Source organism: Agelaius tricolor, unplaced genomic scaffold, assembly GCF_023055355.1.
Source record: "Agelaius tricolor isolate 1412-34295 unplaced genomic scaffold, bAgeTri1.0.p SCAF_18, whole genome shotgun sequence".
NCBI classification, from domain to species: domain Eukaryota; kingdom Metazoa; phylum Chordata; class Aves; order Passeriformes; family Icteridae; genus Agelaius; species Agelaius tricolor.
In genome coordinates this window covers 12,430,789-12,454,154 of record NW_027269278.1, presented here as the reverse complement: position 1 = coordinate 12,454,154, position 23,366 = coordinate 12,430,789, and the positions used below count along the sequence as shown (strand labels likewise).

Genomic DNA, 23,366 nt, shown 5'->3' with positions numbered 1-23,366 from the left:
CGGGCAGGCAGGGAATGGACCGTGGGGCAGGGGGGAGAAGGCAGGCAGGGACCCCCGGGCCCCCAGATCCCTCCCCAGTGCTCAGGCAGTCGGTGCTGGATGCTGTCCCGGGAGGAGGAGGAGGAGGAGGAGGCTCTGGGAGCTGTGCAGTGTGCACGGATCCAGGACTAGAGAGCTGCTGCCACCTCGTGCATGGAGAGCTGCTCCCACACAGCCCCTTCCAAACCCCCAAAGATGGGCCCAAAGGCAGCCAGGACCCCCAGGGGCAGGGCTGGATCATGCCAGCGAGGAGAGACACAGGCAACAACAGCAAATAAAACCAGAGCCCCCCCCATTTATTAGCAGTTGGTTCAAGAGGACCCTACACCAGTGCTTGGGAGCCTCCCCAGCACAGCCCCCATGGCCCCAGGTGTGGCTACAGGGCTCCTGTGAAACATCCACGTGGGAATGCTGCTGCCAGCTGGGCAGTGAGATATCCACCCCACTGCCCTGGCCCCCTCGGGCAGCACTGGGCATTGCCTCCCCTCCCATGGAACTGCTGCCATCCCACATCCTGCAGGGCAGCTCCATCCAAGGGGAACCGTGGGCCCTTATCCCAGCAAACCCGTGATGGCTCAGTCTCCTCTGCCAGCAATCCCAGGGCGTGGGAGAGGCTGCAGCTCCGTGCAGCCCCACTGGTACAAAGATGTGTCTCCCACTGGGAAACCCTCCTGTTTCCCCCCTGACCTTTGTCCATGTCATGTCTAATGACCAAAGAGACCACATAAAACCCTCGGGGTTTAGGTACAAATCCTGGCACTGAAGAAAAAACACCTCCCTGCAAAATGGGAACCAAATGAACACCACCCCCCCACACCCCCATAAAACCCAGCATTATTAAAATACTTTCATTTTTAATATTCAAGAGGTTTGAAGTTCTCTCAGCATTCTTCTGATTGCCGTTATCCCAATGTCTGCTCTGTCCCCGAGCTCTCCTCCAAGCCAGGGTGTGCTGGGCACCACTTGGCTTTACCACAGGAAACACCACATGTGTACAAGAGTGCAGGAAGGGCTTGGGGGTCATGAGCATACTGGGACCAGTATGCCCAGACCAGCATGCCAGCCCCTTCTCCTGCTAGGCCACATTCCCACCACACTGCCCATGGAAAGGGAGCCAGAGGTTGAGGAGCTGGAATATGATGACAGAGATGACAAAAGAAATGGTGCCCCAGTCTTTGAAAGAAAAATCCACCTTGTTCTCAGCTTTTCCGAGTAGGTGCTGGGGGAATCCAGCAAACTCTCCTGTTTCCTGCCATGAGGCTGATGGCAGGAGTGGGTCTGGTTTCCTCTGTGCTTTAGGTCTCCACCAGCTCCATCCCTCTGCTCCAGCTCAGCAAAGTCACCACCAGTGCACCCACAACAGCTCTTCCACCCTCGGACCAGGAAGTGAGGGACAGCTCTGGTGCTGCCCTCGGGCCCAAGGCAGTTGGAACCCATTTTGAGCAGAGAAAGGGGGAATTTGTGCCACTTCCCTATGCCAGAGCAGGGCGGGAAGTGACGAGGAATTAAAAAGGAAAAATAAAATGAAAGAGATACAGGTGTGGGGCAGGCAGAGAGGTGGGAGCACAGGGATTGCAGAGTTGGATCGCTGCTCAGACATCCTCCAGTGGAGCCCTGTGCTCCTGGGGATCCCCTCCAAGCCTCCAGTGATGCTGTGTGCTCCTGGGGTCCCCTCCAAGGCCAGGTATTGCTGAGAAGGTCCTGCTGGCACAGGGTCAGCCCCGCTCAGGTATTGCTGGGGGGTGGCAGCAGCAGCTACCTGGTGCTCTGCAGCTCCTCCCGCAGCCAGGTGGGCAAAGTCTGCCCCATTTTGTACAGGAGCTTGGAGAGCTCTATGTTATGGTCCCTGTAATAGTCCCGCAGGAAGGAGCGTGACTGCAACGGGAGAGCAGAGAGGAGAGTCAGGGGACCAGCCTGGAGCTCCCCAGCCCAGCCCTGCCCTGCTCAGGACCAGCCCAGGAGGCTTTCTGCATACTCACATCTGAATCCATCTCGGGGTACTTCCTCCCTTTGCTCTTTCCCAAGCATTTCGTTTTCCCTCCATCCAGAAGCTGACACCAGAATCCTTTCTTTGGATCGAACCTGTGAAGTGAGAGCTCTGCCTCAGCCCTCTTATCCCCCTCACACCTTCCATGGACATCCTGTCCAGCAGGTCCCACTGCTGTCCAGCCCTGCACAGGGCACTTCTCCACCTCTGGAATCCACAACCCAGCTAACATCTTGTCATCAACCCCCTGGTACCACAGGTTCCCCCTGCAGCTGTGCAATGAGCAGTTCACCAAGGCTCATTCATTGCCCTGATGAGGGAGCACAGTCTCTACCTGGGTTTAATTGCCATTTTCTGTGGCACTTTTGTTCCTGGATGCCCTCAAGTGCCCCAGGAGCACCTGGGTGGACAAATACACAGGCAAGCCCTGGCAGAGGTAAATTATTATTTCTCTAGGAGCTCTGGAGGCTTCCCACAGTGGGGTTTAATGGAAGGCTCAGAGCAAGGTGACACCTGCAGAGGTGCCACACAGCCAGCAGCTGCTCTCAAGCATTTATGAGGAGATGGAGTGCCAGGGCTCAATACCATCATCTGTGTCACAAATGCTGAAATCTGCTCCAGGAGCCCAGGGCTGCTCTTGGGCTGCCTGGAGTGACCTCACTGTAGTGTCTGGATAAGTCTCAGGTGAAAGCTCAGCCTCATCCAACTCAACAGCAGCTCTGTGGAGAGGCCAGGGCTGGGGGCTGCTCTGGGACAGTGTCCCCAGGGCAATACAGTGCATGGGAGCAATGGCAGGGTGGAGGAAGGAGAAGCTGGGCAAGGACTCACGCCAGGGTCTTGTGATAATCAATGAAGTTGGTGACGCCAAGGAATTTCTGGACCGTGTCCATCACTTTGGCGGGTTCTGTTCGGAGCAGCTTCCCATCCAGCACCAGGATCTGCAGGGAGCAAGGCAGAGGGGTGAGGTGTCACTGGCTCCCAGCCCTGCTCTCCTGAGGCAAGAGGACACCTTTAACACACCTTAGATCACCCTGGAGCCAAATCTGCCACCAGGACACCTGTTCAATACCAATGTGCCCTGGTGCTCCCTTACACTGGATGTTGGAAAATGAAATGTAACTAAAGCCAGGGCCAGGACCCACCCAGGACAACATCAGAGCTTCTGCTCAGGGCTACCCAACCCACAGGCAGCTGGGATTGCAACACAGCAATTACTCTAGCAGCAGGCAACTAATAAAGACTTTATAAGGTTAATCAACAGTGGAAAAATCATTCAGGGATTGATCCTTATTCTCCAGCAGTGCTGCACTGTGTTGGTCACAGCAGGGCTGGCATCCAGCTCCTGTTTTCCCTGCAGACAGCCTGAACTATGGGCAGCTTCACCTGCTATTTTTGTCCTGTTCAATGCCATGGTGACACCAGACAGGGCAGCCCCGGGGCTGTGTGGCCAAGAGTGAGGGTGAGTGTTGGGTGACCCTGCAGAGCCACCCACAGCCCTCTGCCCCACTCCCTTTCAACCCTGCTCTGACAACCCACACAAGGCCATCTTTGTGTGTTATTCATCACCAGGCTCCCTTCTTGCACAGCATCTCCCCTCTGCCCCTTCTCCAAGTACTTTTACTCCTCTCCCTGTAATTTGTACAGTTTAAGAAAACCAGCTCCCAGGGGAAGGATGCAAGATCTCTTTCCCCCACATCCTTGTGTGGGTGAGGGCTGTAGGACTGGTTGCTGTTCGCAGGGGTCTTAGGATGAGGGAAGAGAGGAGGATCTGACTCCATGTTTCAGAAGGCTTGATTTATTATTTTATGATATATATTATATTAAAACTATACTAAAAGAATAGAAGAAAGGATTTCATCAGAAGGCTAGCTAAGAAGAGAAAAAAAAGGAATAATAACAAAGGCTTGTGGCTTGGGCTCTCTGTCCGAGCCAGCTGACTGTGATTGGCCATTAATTAGAAACATCCAACATGGGCCAATCACAGATGCACCTGTTGCATTCCACAGCAGCAGATAACCATTGTTTACATTTTGTTCCTGAGGCCTCTCAGCTTCTCCTTCCCCCAAGGAAAGGGTTTTCCATGAAAGAAGCCTGTGGCAGGTTGCTGCCATCCCTACCTGGTTGGCGTGGTAGCTGCTGAGCCAGCGCTCGATGTGGGTGGCGTACCAGCCCGGCACCAGGCAGCGGCTCTGCAGCGCCCGCAGCCGCGGCCCCGCCTCGGGCCCCGCCGTGATCACCTCGTGGAACGTGTACTTCAGGGCAACCACGTCATCGTGAGCTCGCTGGTGCTGTCAGGCAGGAGCAAGGCAGGTTTGTCCCCAGGGTAATAACCCAATCCTGGGCTGCCCACGAGGTGCAGGGGCTGCCAGGCCACCATGATGTGTCCTCATTCAGCCACAGTCACCTCACATCCCGAGCCAAGCCCACCATGCCACAGGACTGCCCAACCCAGGGGAGGGGCAGAGGCTGACCTGATACCAGGAGTAGGCTCGATCTGCAGGGTTGATGAGGATGGTGATGATTTTGGCCTTGGGCAGCAGGGCTGCAGCTCGCCGAGGAGCCACTTCAGAGTCAAAGTAGTTGGCACTTTTCTCAAAGTAGAAGTCAGAGGTGGTGTTGGAGGGGATGGGGAAGAATTCCATGTACCTGGGGGAGGCACAGTGTAAGGCTGGCAGACAGGCACCACAAGATGGCCCCAGCACCGCCCTCACGACATCTCAGATACTCAGAAGGGAAACCTCACAGCACCACTGCTCGCCTTCCCAAAGTTATGGGCACTCCCAGGACAGTCCCCACAATGCAGAGACCCACCAGTCGATGCCCTTGTGATAGTTGTGTCCATTGAAGAACTGTATCTCCTCAAAGGTCTCCGAGCTGGGGTAGTTGCTGCTCAGGTCCGGGTGCATCCCCAGGAAGAGATAAAGGGCAGTTGTTCCTTTGGACAGACAGAAAGAGGGAGTTTACACAGGCCAAACCTCCCTCCAAGCTCTGCTTCAGGGCAGGAGGGCTGACAGAGGCTCTTTGTGGGTCCTGTCAAGTCCCCCAGCATGCTCACAGAACTGAAGGTGAAGGGAAGCACCTGTTTTTTGAGGCCCAATGATGAGAAGCTTTGGGAATCGGTCACAGGTCTTCTCTTTGGACCAAATGTCCTTGTGTCGTTTGTCTTCACAGGGATCCTGAAACACAGTGTGGAGGATCAGAGACAGAGCAGCCTGGATGGGACCCCACCACTGCTCAGCCCCTCCAGCCTCAGCAGACACAGGGGAGCCACCCTGCTCAGCAGGCAGGACAAAGACTGGGCTTGTCTCCAGGTCTACAGGACAAATCCCTTTCTGGCACTGCCTGCAGAACCAGTGAGAGGTGAAAAGCCACATCTTACCCAGGGAACCAGAAAGAAATCCAGGTTGGAAGCTACCTGAGGCCCAAAGCAGGGCCAGCTGTACCCCACTACCCTCTCCCAGCACAATAAAGAAGAACAGCCCCCCTACTATAGGCACAGGGGTACCTGCCACAGTGGGTCCTTCTCCTCAGAAAAGATCTGGAAGTATTTCTGTGCCAGCTGCACGGGGGGCAATGTCTGCAGCTTCAAGTTGGTCCAGGAGTTGAGGAAGCGGACCAGGTGCTTGAAGGTGTACAAGCCCAGGCGGTCGTTGCCATAGTTGGACAGGTGGGTCATGAAGATGCTGATCTGAAGCCAAGAGGACAGAGCAGGGGTTACTGGAGCCTCACCCAGCAGCCATCCCACAAATGGCCCCACCCTGACTGAGGACACTGGGGACATCTCCCACAGCAGGGCCAGGACAGCCCTGCAAGACATCTGTCTGTCTGTCTGTCCCTGGGCAGTACTTACAGGGTTCAGGAGGACAGTCAGGAACAGTTCACCGCCGTTGATGATTTTGTCCAGCTCACTGGAGCCACCAGGGTACTCATTGTAGAAAATGGTGTGTGTGAACAGGCCACAGGTTTGCCGGGGGAGTACCTGGGGCAGGAAAAAAGATATGTATGGAACAGGTGAAAGAGCCAGGGAAATGAAATGGCCACATGGCCTCCTCCAGGCTTTGAGAGCTGGGTCTCCTTCCCTTCCCAACAAAAAGGGGGAACCTGACCTCCACCCCTTGAAGGCCAGGACCAGTTCCACTGCCCCTCACCACCCTTGACTTGAATCCATACACAGAAGGGAAGGACGTGGACAGATGGAAAAGCCAAAAACTGTCCTCACACAAGCTTCACCCATGCAGGATGAGCAAGGGGGAACAACCCCCTCAAACTGGAGCCGCACAGAAACCACATCTCAAGGTGCTGGTTTTGGTGGGGGAGGCAGGAGAAGAGAGGCCCAGAGACAAAGGCCAGCACCCACCATGATGCCGTTGTGGATGAAGCCGCGGCGGTAGCGGGCGGGTTTCAGGTGTGGATATTCCTCCGTGCTCGTCACCCTGATGGACCAAACCTGCTTCCAGGCCTCGTACAGCTGCACGTGCACAGGGTACACGCCCGAGTGGTGGGGGGCCACAGCGTACCCCATGTCAGTGGGGATGCCATGCTCCTGCAGAGAACAGAGTGTGGAATGGGTGACTGTGGAGACCCCAAAATCACAAACCAACCCCTCTCCATCCCCAGCTACAAACTGTCTACTTGGGCCTCTGCAGAGCCACCAGGGCAAGGCTGTGCCTCTGCATCCTCTCCTACGCCTCGCTGTCTCCACAAAAGGGAGCCCGGGAGCAGCCATGCTGGGTGGACACCCACTCCTCTGCTTCATCCAGACCATCCTCGTCCCTGTCTTCTGTTGTCACCCACAGAACAGCCACAGGCAAGCTGTTGTGTGAAGAATGAGGAGGTACAGCTATATAGGTCTGCAGATTGGTTTGTATCAGTAGATACAAAACAGCCTGGAAAGTCTGAGCTGGAACATTGCCCATCCTAAGTAGGAAAGGTCTGGTCTCTCTCTAATTAAGCACTTGTAATTATCAGATAATAAATTCAAGCTAGGTTGAAGATCCCTCTCTTAGGCCAAAGGATCCAATTATTAACAGGTCTGGCTTTACCAGTTTGGATTCAAGACAGCTGTCAGTCAATCACAGCATGAACTGGTGTCAGTGCCACACAAAGGACAGCCCAAGACCAAGCTGAAGGTCAGAGCCTGCCTTTAAAATCAAACATGTCCCTGACGGTTCAGCCTGTAGAGGGAGTTTCCACCAGCCAGAGCCTCCCAGCACAGCCATGGCTCCAGCACATGTTCACACGGGGCCAAGCTGAGCATCCCCCTGGGCTGCATCTCTGCATCCCCACGGTTCCAGGCCAGGTGAGCACAGCTGCAGGGCACAGAGTCTCCCCTTGAACAGCCACTGGGGCAGCTCACTGCCACAGCAACAAGTTGGCTGCTGCAGATAAAGCCTTTAGCTCTAGTTACTAGAGTATAAATGGATTTACCCACACAGCTGCAACATGGGGGACATGACTTAATGTCACCAGGTCCCTCTGCTCCAGCAAGAAGGGGGCATTCCCTGGGAATCTTCTTTGCTCCTCTTCTACCATCCTGCCCTCACCACAAGCAACCCCACTGGAAGCATTTTACTCACAACAGCGAATTTCTTGTTTAAGGTCATCTGCTCAGCAAGAACCGACTGGTTGTGGAAGAGGTGAGGCTGCATGTGGCTCCACATGTGGGGGAACCACCAGAACTCCTTCACGTAGGACAGCAGCAGGTCATCACCTTCGTCCTCAGCATCAGTACCTGTGGCATGACACTTGCTGTCACCACTGAGCACAGAGAGCTGTGTGAGCAGCTGGGGCAGAGGGAGGGCCAGCCCCTCTTGGTGGCCAGGTGATGGAAGAATGGGGTGGGATGCCCGAGGACTCTCCTACAGCCCTGACAGCACCGTCTTTGAGCACCAACTGGTGCCCCAGCACCAGCTGTACAGCACCCACAGGAGAAGCGGTGCCCTTGCCCTCCTCACCTGTGTGGAAGAATTTCCCTGAGTATCCCAGGTTGAAGGTGAAGTTCGGGATGTGGGTGCGCAGCTCGTTCTGGGTGTCAAACAGTGCCTGGGAGAAGGGGAGAGAAAGCAAAGTGTCCTCAGCACGTGGCCTCAGGGACAGCTGCCACATCAGGGCAAGCACCAACGTCCCTGAGCACTTTGCAGAGGGGCTCTCAGAGGGACAGGGGAGCAGGAAAGTTCATCTCTGGAGCATCCCTGAGCAAGCACAAGTGTCCAGCCCCACCCACCCATCCAGGAGAGCACAGACACACCTTGACATCTTCCACCTTCATTCTTGTGCCCTCCTTGCCCACAAAGATGTCATCAATGTCCACCAGGATGTAGCGGTCAAGGGGCAGAGACAACCTCTTGCCAGTCAGGAAGGAGACAGAGTCCACAAAGACCAACTTGTGCAGCCAGAAGTTGAGGTTGTTGCCAAAGAGCACCCTCTGAATGCCATCGTGGAGGCCCAGGTCCTGCATCACGGTGGTGTGCAGGGCAGCATCCACGCTCATGTGAGGGATGGACTCAGCTGACTTGGTCTTGGCCATGAGGACGGGCTCGTAGGTGGAGTGGTTGGACTGGAAGACAGTCCAGTCCTCCCCGGGGAGCACACCCTTCTCCACCTCACTGGGCCGTGTGATGTAGAGCAGGGGTGACTTGGGGTTGATGCTGCAGTCCTTCAGCGCCAGGTTGGAGTGGAGGAAGAGTGGGAAGCCCTTCAGCTGGGCACTCAGAAGGCTGTTCTCGTTGGCCTGCATGGGGAAAATGGGAGCTACAGGAGATGGGACACTGGGGACAAGGCAGGGGCTCACCAACAGCCACGGCAACAGAGGTAGCAGCTCACCACCCCTTGAGATCCAGGTTCTGGGTTCTCTCTTTCCTCTCTGGAGAATGGGGTGCCCTCATCCCCCTCACACACTCAGTCCTGCTCATGTCCTATGTGCAAAGTGCCCCAAGGCTAGGAGCCCTGGGCAGGAGAAGGGCTGCTGGGCAAAATATCTGCTCATGCTTTTGGCAAACCCCAGCAAGGGTCACTGCTGGAAAACAAGTGCTAAAAGCAACTGGACTGATCCCAGAAGTGTGTTTTTTCCCCCAAAATCTCCAAAGGCCACACAGCCCTTCCAAAGGGAGAGCTTCTCTGCTAGAAGCCTGTGCTCCACACCAACTCATGCTGCTTGTAGAAATCATGGGGAGGGCAAAGTCCCGGTGGGGCAGCAGGACACAGGGCTCACATCTGGCCTGGACATGGGATTTGGTCTGCCCCTTGTACCCCCTTACCTTGAAGAAGCCGATGATGCCCACGCCGTACTCCACGCAGTACTTGTCCAGCAGCTCCCGGTTCCAGGCGTCCAGGTTGACGTACTTGAGGATGTTCTCGTAGATGATGAGCGCAAAGCGTCCCCGGTCCTTGTCGGTCAGCGTGGGCATGTCCCCCTTCCCCGGGGCAATCTCTGTCCTGTATTTGAAGCGACTCGACTCCAAAATGGCCACAATCTCCTGGCCCAGCTGGGAGTAGAGGCTCTCCACAAAGACCAGCACCAGGGGGTCCGTGCGGGAGGAGTCGGCCACCTTGAGGGTCTTCAGTGGCAGCAAGCGGGAAGGGGCGACCTTGGGCTCGTCGCAGTCCGGCCCCGCCACGTCCCCAGAGGGCTCCAAGCCCCTTTTCCACCCATATAAATAATAAGCAGAGATGAAAACACTGAGCAGGCAGAAGGCAAAGAGCAGGAGCAACACCACCTGCGGAGAGAGCTGCCAGATACCCCGCCGGGCCCTGGCCAGCACAGTCATCCTTGCATCCGCTGGGTGAGGCGGGGTCCCTCTCCCCTGCCCACCCCCTCCCCTCACGAGCCCCGGGGAGGGGAAGAAGCAAGCAACCAACCAACAAAAAATCAGGTAAAATCAAATTGAATACTACTAATAAATTAAAATACTAGCAGGCTGCCTGTGCAGGCTCTCTCCCCTCCAGCAGTCCGGCGTCCCTCGCCGTCTGCTTCATGTCACCATGGCAGAGGCACCAAGAGTCCCCTTGCCAAGCCAAAATTCCTGTGGTGATGGCAGCAGCAGCAGCAGCAGCAGCAGCAGCTCCATGGCCTCAGCGGGGCGAGGGGGCGGCGGGCGGCCTCGGCGTGGATCCTGCTGGGAATGTGGGCATGGCTGATCCCTGCTTCCCCGGCTCCACACGGCACCCTGAGAGAGAGGGGTGGGATGAGAGGGCAGGGACAGTGCCAACCTGCTGCTGTTGTTTCTGCCAGCCTGACAGCCCCAGCAGAGTCCTCACGAGCTCGCTGGCGTGCCAGGGCTTGCCACAAGAATGCTGTGGCACCAGGGATGCAGCAGGAGTGCGGCGCGCCGTGGGATCCCGGCTGTGGGTGCACCTGGAGTGCAGGTGCCTCCCCAGGTGCTCTGGAGGGGAGCCCCCAGCCCCTGGTGAATCTCTGGTACCTCAAGCAGCTGGAGAAGCAGCCCGTTCCTGCCTGTGCCCAGCAGGAGCTGCACTCTGCCAGGGAGAATGGGGGGTGGTCTGAGCCCCCATGGCCCAGCTGGGCTGGCAGGGAGGGACACGGGAGGGACATGGGGAGCCTGCCAGCAGGGCGGCTCAAGGCTGAGCCAGGAGCCACCAGCCAAGGTCACCGAGATGGGAATGCAGGAGTGACCACATGGAGCCAAAGGGACCTTGGGAATATTTTTGTTTTCCCTGTGAAAGGCTCATTTGAAAAAAGAACAGGAAAACAATAAGCACTGTTTGCCAGAAGGTGAAGCCAACTAGGAGACAGACTGATGAGGGCAATGCGTTTAAGGAAAAGAAGTGACTCACAGCATTGTTCCCAGACTCACTATCAGTGTTGGGGACAAGGGCAGGAGTCCCTGCTCCTCCCAGGGAGAGCTCCCTGTGCCCTGCCAGCATCGTGGCTGAGCACCCTTCCTGCTGACACCAGCCGGGCTCCTAACAGGATTAAACGTGGCCGGCTGAGCGGCACTGTGGATTACAGGCTGGGGCTTGGCAGGGTAATCCTGTCATCCCTGCCCTTCCCAGCAGCAACTCCTGCTCCAGGCAGTGCTTCCCAATCCTGCCAACATGGCACTGCTTCAGCCAGGCCTCTGTAGGTGCTGCTGGCAGCTGGTCTCCTTGCAGCCTCCATCACTGTCTCCTCCTTCACCATCTCCAGGACACACCAGCAATCTCCCCTTGTCGGCTGTGCTGAGCATGGTGGAACACCTGGGTTTACTGATTTGTAATTTATTTTTGTGCACATGGATGATCTCCAGGCACAACCAAGAGAGATTGCACCTTCTCTCCTTAGCCCCCCTGAGATGTGTCCTGTCTCTTCCACCTCAGTCCTTCTGCCCCTCCAGCATCCCTGAGACAACAGCCCTGCTGGGGTTTTGGGACAGGGCACTTCTCCAGGTCTGTTGATTTTAGGGATGTGCTTGTGCAGAGGCTTCCCTGCATCTCCCTGCCTAGGGATGCAGCAAGCTGGGAATGCATTATCCAGAACCTGGCTGTGCCATCCCACTCCCTCTCCATTTCTTTCATCTGCCAGGAGCAGAGGGTGCTGCCAGCTGCATTCCCACAGTGATGGGCAGGCAAATGGCAGCAGTGGGTTTGATGCCAAGCACCAGAGCCAGCAGCTGATGGATAGGATGGTGTGTCCATCCTTGTTCCACCCTCCATGAAACAGGGAAGAGGACTCTGCATTTACATCACCTGCCATTTCCAAGGGCGCTTCATTAGTCCATTCTCTCCTAAGAGCTTTTAATTACCGGTACTTAATGACCAGGCTTTGGAGACAGCATCTCCGGCCAGACTCTGGCTGAGTCTCCCCAGGCTGCCACGTTAAAGCCTGCCCAGACAGGGGGCCAGCACTGGACCCCCAGAGCAGCCAGGTGAGAGCTGGGGCTGGGATGGGCAGCATCCTGCCCCAGGGACCTGCCAGTGTGGCAGGAAGCAGGCAGGAATCCTGCTCTGCCAGTTCACTGCCAGAGCAAACCCTCCCCCTGCACAGTGGGTGCTGGCTGCATCCTGCCCAGCAAACCCATGCACAGCCCCAGCAGTGGTGGGATAGCTCATTGCCAGAGAAGGAAGCAGGTTCATGCCCAAAAGCACAAAACAAGTCCTTGAGACCAACAGCTTTTCTAAAACAAAAACAGAAACAAGATGGTAAAATTTAAAAAACCACAAGACCTGGCAAGGTGACAGCTGGGGTCAAACTTCCTTTTAACCTGATTTTTAGATGCTGCTAAGGTGCCTTTTGAAACCACAGTGGTTGTTTAAAAGGCACCAGCTGGAAATGTCAGCCTGAGTCTCACACACAGACCTCAGGCCCCCAAAATCGGTGCTGGCAGGCTCCCATCACCGGGCAGGTGTTCAGCCACAGCTGCACATCAAGGACCCCGGGAGAAAGAGCCCTGGAAAATGCTCTTTTCTCGTGGGTCTCTGAGCAATGCCCTGGCACAGACTCCACTGGAGAGGAGGCTCAGTGAGGAGGCTTAGCCACTGTGCTCTTAATCCGGCTGCCCTGACAAACACAATCAGCATCCAAGCAGCTTCCCGGCGTGGCTGGGAGCCCGGAGCGCCCTGCGGAGCCGGATCCGACCCCAGGACAGGCACGGAGCACAACCAGGGGACAGGGAAGCCCTTTACTTTTCAAATCTAAGAGAGTTGCAGGAGGAAAGGAAAAATGTTTGAAAAGCTTTTCAAAACACACCCCCTGGTGCAGTTTGGGGATGGTGGTTTCCCCCTGCTCAGAGTTATTTTCCATAAATACTGCCTGGGGAACCACTGCACCCCAGAAAGTCAGGGAGGCACGAGATGGGATGAGAGGGAATGAAACCATCTCCATTAGTGGCTTACAGCACTCTTCCTTTAAATTCCAGTGAGATTTTGCAGGGATGCAAAGATTGAATATAAGCAAGGAAGTGCAAACAGATCCAGAGGACAGGGAAGGGTCAGTGATCCCAAAAGACAACCACAGCAGGGTTTGATTTATTGGGGGGTGGAATAGGTCTGGCTGCAGGTGCAAGCAGTGAAGATCAGGCAGTTCACAAGTCCCATATGTTGGATAAATCAACTGTCCCAAGCCCATAGCTCAGAAACAAGAGGGGAGCTCAAAACTACGGGTGTGACAGAACAAGAAATTGCTCACACATTCCCTTACACTACTTTGGAAAGGGCAGAAGGAGGAGAGCAGGCATCCACTGTCATGCAGAAAACACTTCAAGATTCTGTGCAAGAACCTTGGTCCCCAATTCTAGCAGCTCCAAATCCTCCAACATTCAACCCACAGAGATGAAGCCACATCTTAAACATCACAGCCAGATGGGTCACCCTGCTCCTCTCCTGCTGGCACCCTTTGGGTGGGCACCCCTGATTCTCACTCCTCATCACTGCAGGGAGAGACCCACCACTGCTGATTAATCACCTCCTCAGCACCATGCCAGCTCCACTTCTCCATGTGAGCCAGCCCTGGGGGTTAAGCATGGATGGAGGAGGATTTAGAGGCAGGATGCTAAATTGCATTGCACAGCTCAGTGATTTGCAATCACTCCTGTTCGCTCCAACACTTCCCCTCTCCGACCACTGCAGGGAATGTGGATGGATCAGCCCCACCTACACATCTGCTGCACTTCCCACTTGGAAGCAAAAGGCTACTGGAAGGTCTAAATTTGGCCAGGCTGGGGCTCAGGCCCCCAGCAGGTGGATAGTGCTCATCCAACCCCACCTTCTGTCTCTCTCACACCTCACCAGCATCCCCAGAGATCACCAAGTGGTGCCCTGCAGCCATGGGAATCAGCACTACCCGTGAAAGATGCACAAGAGGCAGCCATATTATTATTAATAGGTTTAAGTTCCCTCTGGAGGGAATCCCCTTCACTCACTGGCAATATTTAGAGGGCTACAGATCTAAAACCACTGAGCTAAGCATGTCCTTAGAGAAGAGATTAATGCCATCACATTATTCAGGAGACAACTGCAAGCTCAAGACAGGGGAGGTTGCTTTGAAAATGAAAAAGTAACTGGCATGGAAAAATGGCCTTTAAACACCCATCTCTGCACTGCTGCCTTTATCAGCTCTAAATGACAGTGATCCCAGCTATGACTGGAAATATCTGCAGGCAGCTGGAAGCACTGGCAAGGGAAAAGAGCTGTCTCAGGGTGTGAAGGAGCACTGGCTGTCCCTGTCCCCATCTCCTCCCTCCCCAGCCACAGCTGGACCCACTGACCAAGAGAAGGCACAATCAGGAGATTATCTCCTTTATTGTGGTGTGTGGTGGTGTGATGATCCCACCAGGATGCCCCTGGAGCTGGGGAACAATCCCTGGGTCACAAGAAACTAAGCCATAGCAGCCCAGGAAGAGAAAGCCAGCATAAAAACTTCAGCCACTGCAAAACCAAGAGTTTTTCCTGGTGATCTCCATGTCCTGACAGCCTGGATGAGCCTTTAGGATGGGCCCAAGAGACCTGGACAGCTGTAGGGACATCCCTTTGCCTCCTGCCAAGCTGCAAAGCCTGGGTGTCTGGGCAGGAGCAGACAGAGAGGGGAAAACACAGAGAAGGACACAGGGGAGCAGAAAGGAGCTTGTCCCAGTCACCCACTTGCCAGAGGTTTTGTAATGCCAGATAAGGAGCATCTTAGTAGTAATTACACAGGCTGCTTAAGTGCTTTGCAAACAATAGTTACAACCTACCAGGGAGAAAAACACCCTGCTCTGTGAGAGGGACAATCCCAGTGCTCCTTTCCTGAGGACACCAGCCTTCCACCAGTGCCCAAGAGGTGCCAGGTTATAAATGGACAAGGGCAGCCCCAGCAGCTGCCCCTGGGACAGGCAGTGACAGGCAGCAACTGGTGCTGCTCCCACTGCAAACCCACATGGCTCAGCTTCTCCCCTTCCTGCACAGGCTGGGTATGACCAGACACAGGGGAGTATCAGGAAAACTCATCCATGATTTATAAGGTCTGGAGAATTTCCACCCCAGGAGGACTTCAGCAGGAAAATCCTCCCTTTTTCTCAGCTCTTTTTTGTTAAGATCTGATTTATAGAGCCTGGTCAGTTGGAGCATTCACCTGGATTGCTGAACTAAGCTTCCCCTTGACACTCACTCTGCTCTGGAAATAAACCTTTGGCTTTGCCTGCCCACCACCTTCCTGTTCCTGGGGGAATGAAACCAATATGAGCAATGAGACCAGTGAAAGTGGTTAAGAATTTTCACTTTAAAAAATTTATTTTTAGTCAAAGTGTCCAGCTCTGGAAGAGGCATTTTTTTCACCCACAAAGCCCTGTTAGCACTTCAGTTTTACTGCAAAAGATAAAAGTCATGTTTTTCTCAGGTTTTCTTCAAAAAAACAATCATGAGAACAGCTCATTGCCTGCAGAGGGATGAAAAAGCAAGGTTCAGTGTGTGTGGCATGTATATGCTGAATTTTTAGGGGAGAAAAAAACCTGAATAAATTTTTAAAAAAATCTAAATCCCTAAAAACTGGGTTAGGTTTCTGGAAGCCCATAATTAAAACTTTTCATGGCAGAGCAGCTGGTAAGCCCAACTGGTGGGTTTCTAAGACTAGTTCTAGCAAACCCCACATCTCAAACCCACATGCCAAGGTCCTGTCCCTGCTAATCCCCATCTCCCACTCTGTTCCCCAGCCCCATCAGTGAGGCTGTACAGAGGAATCCTCTGCAGAGGTCAACCCATTTCTGATCCTGGGGCAGCAGTGGCTCCCACCCTCCTTGTCCTCAGCACTCTGATCTGGATGAGCACCTCACCATCTCCCAATACCCACGTGAAATCAGTCTCCTCCACAAACTAGGCCAGCAATTAGCAGCAGTCATTAGTTTTCCTATGCCCCAGGGACACTGGGGTTGGGCAGCTGATCCCTCAGCACTGATGATCCCCAACACCATCCCAACAAAACATCCCAACGCCCCACAGCCAGGTTATGGTTTGGGTTGTGCCACTGCAGCCCCCCCAAAAAAGCTGAAGCCCTTCACAGGTGACTGCTCCTCAGGGGTGTTTTTTGTCCTTGAATCCTTGGGAACAGCCTCAGAGCAGAGCTTGGGGAATTCTCCCAAACCTTAATTGAAAGAGGCGCTTAACGAGGAGAGTTTCTTTTGTCTGTTAATTGAAACAGGTTCTTACCGACAAAACTCCCCATGAATTTTAAGTGGGTTCACAGGGGGAAAAAATCCACTCAATGAATTGGGTTTTCCTGCTTCGAAATGTGCCGTGTCGGTTCCTGTGGCTTTCCAAGCACCCAAGAGCCTTTCTGGATAATCAGGGTCTGAATCCCAAGTATTTTAAAAAGGAAAAGGATGAGGGGAAAATAATCTCACATGCATTTTTATATTTCACTGGAGTGGCAGCCTGCCCTCTCACAGGCAGCTCACACGAGGACTCCTACCCAAAAAATCAAGGCCTGAAAGCCCCTTGATGCCACCTTTTGCTGCCTCTGACACTCGGCTGGGCCAGATTTTCTCTGCAGAGATGCTGGTCCTGCCATGGGTGTGAGGGTGACACTGGATCTCAGAGAGCCTTGAGGCAGCAGCGATTCCCTGTGCTCAGCCATGGCAGCACTGCCAGGCCCATGGGATGGGCCAGCTGCTTCCTTTTCTTGACAGCTTCCCAAGTTGGTAGGAGAGCAAGGAGAGCAGAGCCATCCTGCCAGCTGTTCAGGAGGGCACAGGCTGCCCTGTGAGTGCTAGCCCAGCCCTAAACCAGCACTTTTGCAAAGCAGAATCCATAAAACCACAGCATGGACCAGCTCACACAGAGCAACCAACCCCCCTGCCAGTGCCCACATTCCAGAGAAATCCCTGCAAGGATGGAGCTGCTCCCTCCTCCCCGGGATGCTCCTGTCACACCACATCCATCCTGCCTGATGCCCCAGTGCTTTGCTGAGCTGCCTCTGATCTCCATTTTGCTGCAGACACTGCCAGGAGCCCAAAGCAGCCTCAGGGCCAGGTGCTGGCAGCCAGTATTGAAGGAGAAGTCAGAGCAGCCCCTGCCGTGCCATGGGTGTGTTCCTGGGGTGGCTCCTGGGGTGGCAGGTCCTTTGGGAAGGGCTGGGCAGCACACACTGACACACAGGCAGGAGCCTCCAGGGCCAGCACGCTCCAAGGTCACGGCCAGGACAGGCTGGAGGTCAGATCTTTTATTAGACCAATGGACACAGTTGGAAAAAGCAACACATTTTGGCCTCACAGGCATTTCTCAGGCCCAAGAGCACATCTGTTTTTTCCTAAAGGTATTAGTTAGGCTAATAAAAGACATTACCTCTGCATGTAAACTTTGTCACCCTTCAAATGTACCAGAGGCTGCAAGGCTCAGCAGCCCAGGGGAAACACAGGGAGCAGGAACAGGCACAGTGAACACTTGCAAGATTTATTTTGTTTTCCCCCCCTAGAACAGCACTGGCGAAGGCCACACTTGCCCCCAACAAGCATCTGAGCTGCCTCTTGCCTCTCCTACTTCCAGATCCAGGTCTGAGGCTGCAGGGACCTAATGGCATATCCAGGATAAGTATGTTGCTTTGGTTTGGTTTCTGCTCTAGCATCAGCCCTGTCCCCTCCTTCTCCTCTGCAGGGGCTCCAAGGCAAGCAAACGCTGGAGGAACCAACCTGTCATGCCCCACCTGCACCAACTCCTTCCCTCCTGGCCTCAATCCCACTCTCTGACGCAAACCCATGAGACCAGCAGTGCACCAGCACAGCAAGGGATGGATCAAGGCCGATGGAGGAGACTGAAAACGGCCTGAGCCACGTGTCCAGGCATTGACAGCACTCACAGCCATACTTCAGAACTGTGGTTAACGCTTTTTAATGCATCCCCTTTCTTTAAGAGCTCCAAGCCCTGGGGCTGCAGGCCTGTACAAGGCTGTGAAGATGCAGATAGTGTTGGAAGGAAGGTGAATACTTGCTGGGGTGCTGACAAATAGCTAGAAGGTTACTACTTGTAGCCCTGTATCTGGATACCTGTATCCAGGTATCTGGGTTTTGCCAAGACATGGGAAGCAGAGCCAGGAGAGCAGCAGGCTACCCCAAGGAGCAGCAACATCCTAGGGGTTGCCATCCTTCCTAAGCATACCCAGAGCTTTGGGGTGAGACACACATCTCCCCATGAGGCAGAGGGAGCTGACCTGGACATCCCTCACTACATCCAACCCTCAACATGCCCAGGCTCAGAGACAGGAGACACTTCTTCCCTGCTTTACATTAGAGAATGTAAATTCCAAGATATTTTGTGTTCCCTGGCAGAAGCAGGATAACAGGACAGAGGTCCTAGAAGAGAGTCTTGACCACTCCAAGACAATCTGTATTTCCACAGCTTTGACCAGATCAGTAGCAGGGCTGAACTCAGGACATGCCCACCATAAATACCAGGGCAGTTCCTCTTGGGATACCTCCCACTTAGGGATCATTTGACCTTCCTAAACCCCTTTAGGAAGGCTTGTGCCACCTGAAAGTAGTGCAGAACGTAGTGTCCTGTTTCTGGAGGCTGCAGCAAGGTCCTGCTGGTTTTGGGGAGGACATGGGAACCGAGGTGCTCCCAGTGGCAGTCCCCTGCCGCTGGCCGCAGTCACAGAGGGATTTACAGCTCAATATTGATCAGTCTTCTGCCAGCTCTGCCATTACAGTCAGTGGCTTTTGCAGGAAAACAACATGAATCATAAGCTACAGGCCACCATCTCTCTGTGTCCACAGGGTGGGACTCATCCAGCCCTTCCAGGAGTCCGGCATGAGGGCTGTCCTGCTCCTCCACACCTGGGGACAGAGTGGGCACAGGGGCACCATCTCCCACCAGCACCTGCAGACTGGGCACAGCCCCCAAGGCTTGCAGGATGGTCTCCAAGAAAGCAGCATCCCATTTTCCCTCCACCCAAGTCCTCCTGCCCCTGCGTCAAGTTCCAATACCACCAGCATACATGTGAAATGGCACAAAGCAACGCCACCACCTCAGCCAAAACCTCACAGGGATGTCAAGGGCTGTCCTGAAGTTGGAAGGGTTGGAAACATCAGTGAGAGACCGGCAGCCCCTGTCCTCTGAGGCCATGAAGCAAATACAAGACATAGAAACTTAGTATCTTGCTTCTCCTGTCTGGAGTCGTAACCTTATGCTGGTAAGCTCTACCTCAACAGCCAAAAATAAAAACACAGCTCATTAACGTACATCTAGAAGGCAGAAAAAAACCTCTTTTAAGCAAAACCCTCCATGACTCTGCCCCAGAGTACAAGGAGCCAAGACAGCAGCTCCATCTCCAGCATGCAGTCAGAAGCTGGCCAAGATGGGAAACTTGGTGGCACCACAGCCCTCCATCCTCAGCCCAGCACCCAGAGATACCCCAAAATCAAACCTGCTTATAAAAGCAAGTGCTGATGGTGACACTCTGCAGCAGGGACACACTCGACTGTGCCATACTTCACCATGACATGCTACTGAAGAAAATATTAATCATTCCCTCTTCATTCCAGCCTGGGTTTTGACTTATGAGGTGTCTTTTTCCTTCAGTTTAAATTACCACCAACAGCGTATTAAATATGTCCTGTTCTACAGTACCGACAGAGACACACAGGAAGGGGGGCAAAACCCAAAACAACCTGTCAGGAAAAGTCTGTTTGCCTGTATGTTGGTGGCATGGATTTTCCAACCCCATAGAAACAAAATCATATCAGACCCACCAGCTTCCCAAAGGCACAGGAAGCGGGAAGGGCTTTGTGTGTGTGAGGGCTTCCCCACCACAACCGTGCCCTGTGCAAGCAGCTCCAGGTTGGAAGGGGAAATTTGGGGGGCTGCAGCTGGTGGGGTGTCATGGCATGTACTGGGGCTGGGCAATGGGTGGCATGGGGAGGTCCTGGCTTCCCCATACCCACACAGGGATGCCCCAACCATGGAGGGGCACTGGGAAACATGAGCTTTGCCTTTGCTGTCCTTGCCCAAAATGAACACTGACACAGGCAAAGGGAAGATGCTCAGTCATTTTGCCAGAGGCCACCAGCATTGGGGTTTATTTTCCTGCCATATCAAGCCCCGCACGTTTTTTCTATTGTTTAATTTCCTTCTTCTCCACCCACGGCAAGTTCACTCAGAAGAGAGGAACTTATTTCCTATTGAATTTGTCCTGCTTGTTTTATTTGGAAAAGGACAGCTTCCTCAGCTGTGGTCCCCATGTGCAGCTGAGAGGAGCAGGCACAGGGCTGCTCACCTCCCCATCTTCACCAGCCCAGCCCAGTAAAAACCACTGTCGAGATGTGAGTAACAAAGGTGCTGCTTTGCTGCAGGAAGAGCTGCTGTTCTAAGGCTGCCGGTGACAAAGGGGCACTGCAAGGCGCCGGTTTCCCAACCCTGCAAGCACCGTTAGTGGGAAGACAACCATCCCCATGGTGTGCTGTGGCAGCAGCTGACTGGGATCATGGGATGGAAGAGTCCCAGTGCTGGGGTATGACTGCAGTGCTGGGAGGGAGCACCAGCCTCGATAGGAAGCAAAGTCTTCCAGGTCATGCCAAAGGTCGCCCAAGCTGCTGTGGCTTCTGTGCCACCGGGCATCAGGGGCTGCCCATACCTGCAGGGGACAGCCTGGTGCGGTGGTAGAGGCAAACCCAAAAGACTTGGGGAGATAATACACACAGCTATGCACGAGAAGCCCAGGAGCTCACCAGCAGGGGAGAAAATGCCAGGACCTCTTCAAGAGGGGGTGGTGAGGTGCTCCACAGGACCGCCAGCCAGGCTGGGCCAGCCGTGCCATGCGCAAGGTGTGCACCTCCAGGTGTCCTGGCCGCGCTGCCCTGCCTCTCCGGTCCCGCACGCTTTTAGCCACCTCCATTCGCACCGCTGGGCAGCGGGGACACCCCAGGCCAAGCACCCGCGCCTGGCACCGTGCTGCAGCCTGGCCTCGGCTGCTCCCCGGCGGTGCCCGGAGCGGCGGGGCCACGGCAGCCCCGGGCACCGCGCGGCCTCGCCGCCTCCTCCGAGCCCCGAGACCCCCTCGGCCTGGCGGGGCCGCGGTTCGGCTCGGGGCTGGGGGCTCCCGCCGGACCCCCGCTCCAGCCGGGCCGGCTCCTCCCGAGGGCACCGGGCCGTTCCGCCGCGGGGCCGGGCGGGGTGTGCCGCCGCTCGCGGGGGACGGGAGGACCCGCCGGGCCCGGTTCCCGGCGCAGCCCGGCCGGGGCGGTGCGAGGCCCGGCGGGCCCGGCCCGCGCTGCCGCCCGCCCGCTCCCCCGCCCGCCCTTTGTCTGCGCCGCCGCCCCGCTCGGGCCGTACCTGCCGCCGCCGGGCCCGCTCCGCTCCGCTCCTCTCCGCTCCGCCAGGCCGCCGCCGCCGCCCGCTCCGCCGGCCCGGCCCCGCTCGGCGCGTCCCGCCCGCCGCCCGGGCAGGCACCGCCCCCGCCGCCCCCCGCCAGCACCGCCCGGGGGCCGCGCGGGGCTCCGCGGCTCGGCCGGAGCCGGGGCTGGCCCGGGACAGCGCCGGGGGCAGCGCGGGGCTCGGGGCTGCCCCCGCCCCTCCCAGCGCAGCCCCCGCTCCGCGCCCCTCCGGGCCCGGGTGACCGTGAGGCGGGCGGTAATCCCCCGGCGGGAGGGCTCAGATCCCCGCGCCCCGGGTGCCTGTGATGATCGTGGTGCTCCGCGATGCGCCCGCCAGGCCCCCTCATTCCCACTGTTTGCCGGGATGAGCACGATGGGGTGTCCAAAGGGTATGGCCCAGGCTGTGTGTTTGGTGTAACTGGGGCGTCAGGCTCCGACACAGAGCCTTTTCATCCTTCCCCCAGTGTGCACACACCCTTTGTGTCAGATTTCTAAAGGCGGTCAAACCTGAGGTTGTCCCCAGCCTCCTGCCCATCTGCAGAGCCCAGGTGTCATTTCAGGGTGCCGGGATCACATCGTTTCAGCTTTTCCTCCCTGACTTCAAGATAAGCTCAAGGGCCACATCCAAGTTACTGGCTGGCTGCCCCCAACTTGCATGCACACACACAAAATTCCCTTCATTCCTCAGAGAGGGGGGAAATGAGCTGCTCCATTCCTGCCCTGCCCTCGGAGGCTGCTGGGGACTGTGCCGGCATGTAGAGACACGCTCAGGTCCAGAGTTAATCACCCACTCGAGCCGCCCAGGTCTGTCTCACTGCCCGGTTAGAAGGGATGTGGCGCATTAAGACAACCCTGTCCAGCCCATGGGGACAAGTTTCATGTCCAGCCCGTGGGGATGAGATGTGGCAGGTCTGCTGGGTTTGGTTTAGGCAGCACACCCTGGGAGAGCTTCCGACTGAACAAGAGTCGAGGAAGCAATTTCAATCAAATGGAGCAAGCAGATAAACAAACAAAAGGAAAACAAGAAAGGAAATTGAAGGGAAATAGACACAAAGAATGGCAGACTATTATGGCTGCAAATTTTCTAAGTGTTCATTGAAGTCAAAGACTTCTTATCCTTAAACATTTCACTTCCCTCACAAGCATTTTCTCTGAAGATCCCTGAATATTTTGCAAATGCCAAAATTACTTGAAAGCTCAGAAAACAAAAAGGGACAAACAGCAAGTTTTTCAACTGTGAACTGCTGTAAAGAGTATTAAAGGGATTTTTTTTTTTTTTCAGCCTTAAATGATTTGCAAACTCAGCCTGAAAAAAGTATCTCCCCTGGGAACAGCATTCTGAGGCCATGCTAACCTCCGCCAGAGGAGATTCATGCACAAATCATTGAGCAAAAAGCCAGCAATGAGTAATCAAAGGCACGCACCAAACTCCAAGAACAATCTGCAGAATCCACAGTCTCAAGCGGTAAAGTTTTCCACTGAATAATTTCTTCTGAGAAAAAGGAATTTGTTGAATTCTAGGTCTGGCATTTGTGAATACCTTTTTTTTCCTTTTTTTTTTTTTAAGAAAAAACGACTCAGTGGAAACAGAAAGCTGCTCAGAAAGGCATTGGGATTTATTAATACCAGCTTTGCCATTTTACATGAGTATCAGGTAGCTTTTTTTTCTTGCCTGTCTTCTGTTTGCAAACACAAAGGAAACCAATTCCTTTCCTGCGTGCTTTAAGCTACAGGCTCTTCTTCAGCACATCTGTCAGAAAGCAGTTCAGCGGCTTTCCTCTGCATTGTTTCCAATTTATTAATCAACACTTCCAGCTCCCTACTGAGTTACAACCACATTATGGTCCCCTTGAAGTCCATGGCAGCACTTCCACCAACTTCATTAGGACCAGAAACTCGCTCTTGAAGTCTCTGCCAATTCCTTAAGTGCTTTAACTTCAGCATTGGAGATTTCTGTTTTAATCTTCCTACGCCTGTTTCTGCCACATCATTTTACATGTGTGCATGCACCAACTGCCCTTCTTGAAACTAAAAATGGCATTAAAAGCAAATGGAAAAGTTTGAGTTTTTTT

The 23,366-nt window shown here is 54.8% G+C and overlaps 1 protein-coding gene across 1 annotated transcript; it reads right to left on the bottom strand.

The window, feature by feature from the left end:
* Positions 1–314: 314 nt before the first annotated feature.
* Positions 315–21,399, bottom strand: NDST1 (N-deacetylase and N-sulfotransferase 1). The gene is made up of 15 exons (XM_071443377.1): positions 21,254–21,399; positions 9,283–10,191; positions 8,274–8,756; positions 7,981–8,068; positions 7,603–7,757; positions 6,384–6,569; positions 5,877–6,005; positions 5,532–5,714; positions 5,106–5,202; positions 4,838–4,961; positions 4,498–4,672; positions 4,144–4,314; positions 2,855–2,964; positions 2,019–2,121; positions 315–1,914 (listed from the first exon to the last, which is right to left on the bottom strand). The coding sequence occupies exons 2-15, from the start codon at positions 9,790–9,792 to the stop codon at positions 1,795–1,797; spliced, it is 2,634 nt and encodes an 877-aa protein (XP_071299478.1). The 5' UTR covers positions 9,793–10,191; positions 21,254–21,399; the 3' UTR covers positions 315–1,794.
* Between the last annotated feature and the right edge of the window lie 1,967 nt (positions 21,400–23,366).

What these genes read in the sequence shown, in the direction of transcription:
- NDST1 (XM_071443377.1), bottom strand. Translation starts at nt 9,792, where the DNA reads ATGACTGTGCTGGCCAGGGCCCGGCGGGGTATCTGGCAGCTCTCTCCG. An exon ending in TCATCCACAACGGCATCATG is followed by an intron (nt 6,006 to 6,383) that starts GTGGGTGCTGGC and finishes TTCCTGCCCCAG; the next exon opens with GTACTCCCCCGGCAAACCTG. An exon ending in CATTGGGCCTCAAAAAACAG is followed by an intron (nt 4,962 to 5,105) that starts GTGCTTCCCTTC and finishes GTCTGTCCAAAG; the next exon opens with GAACAACTGCCCTTTATCTC.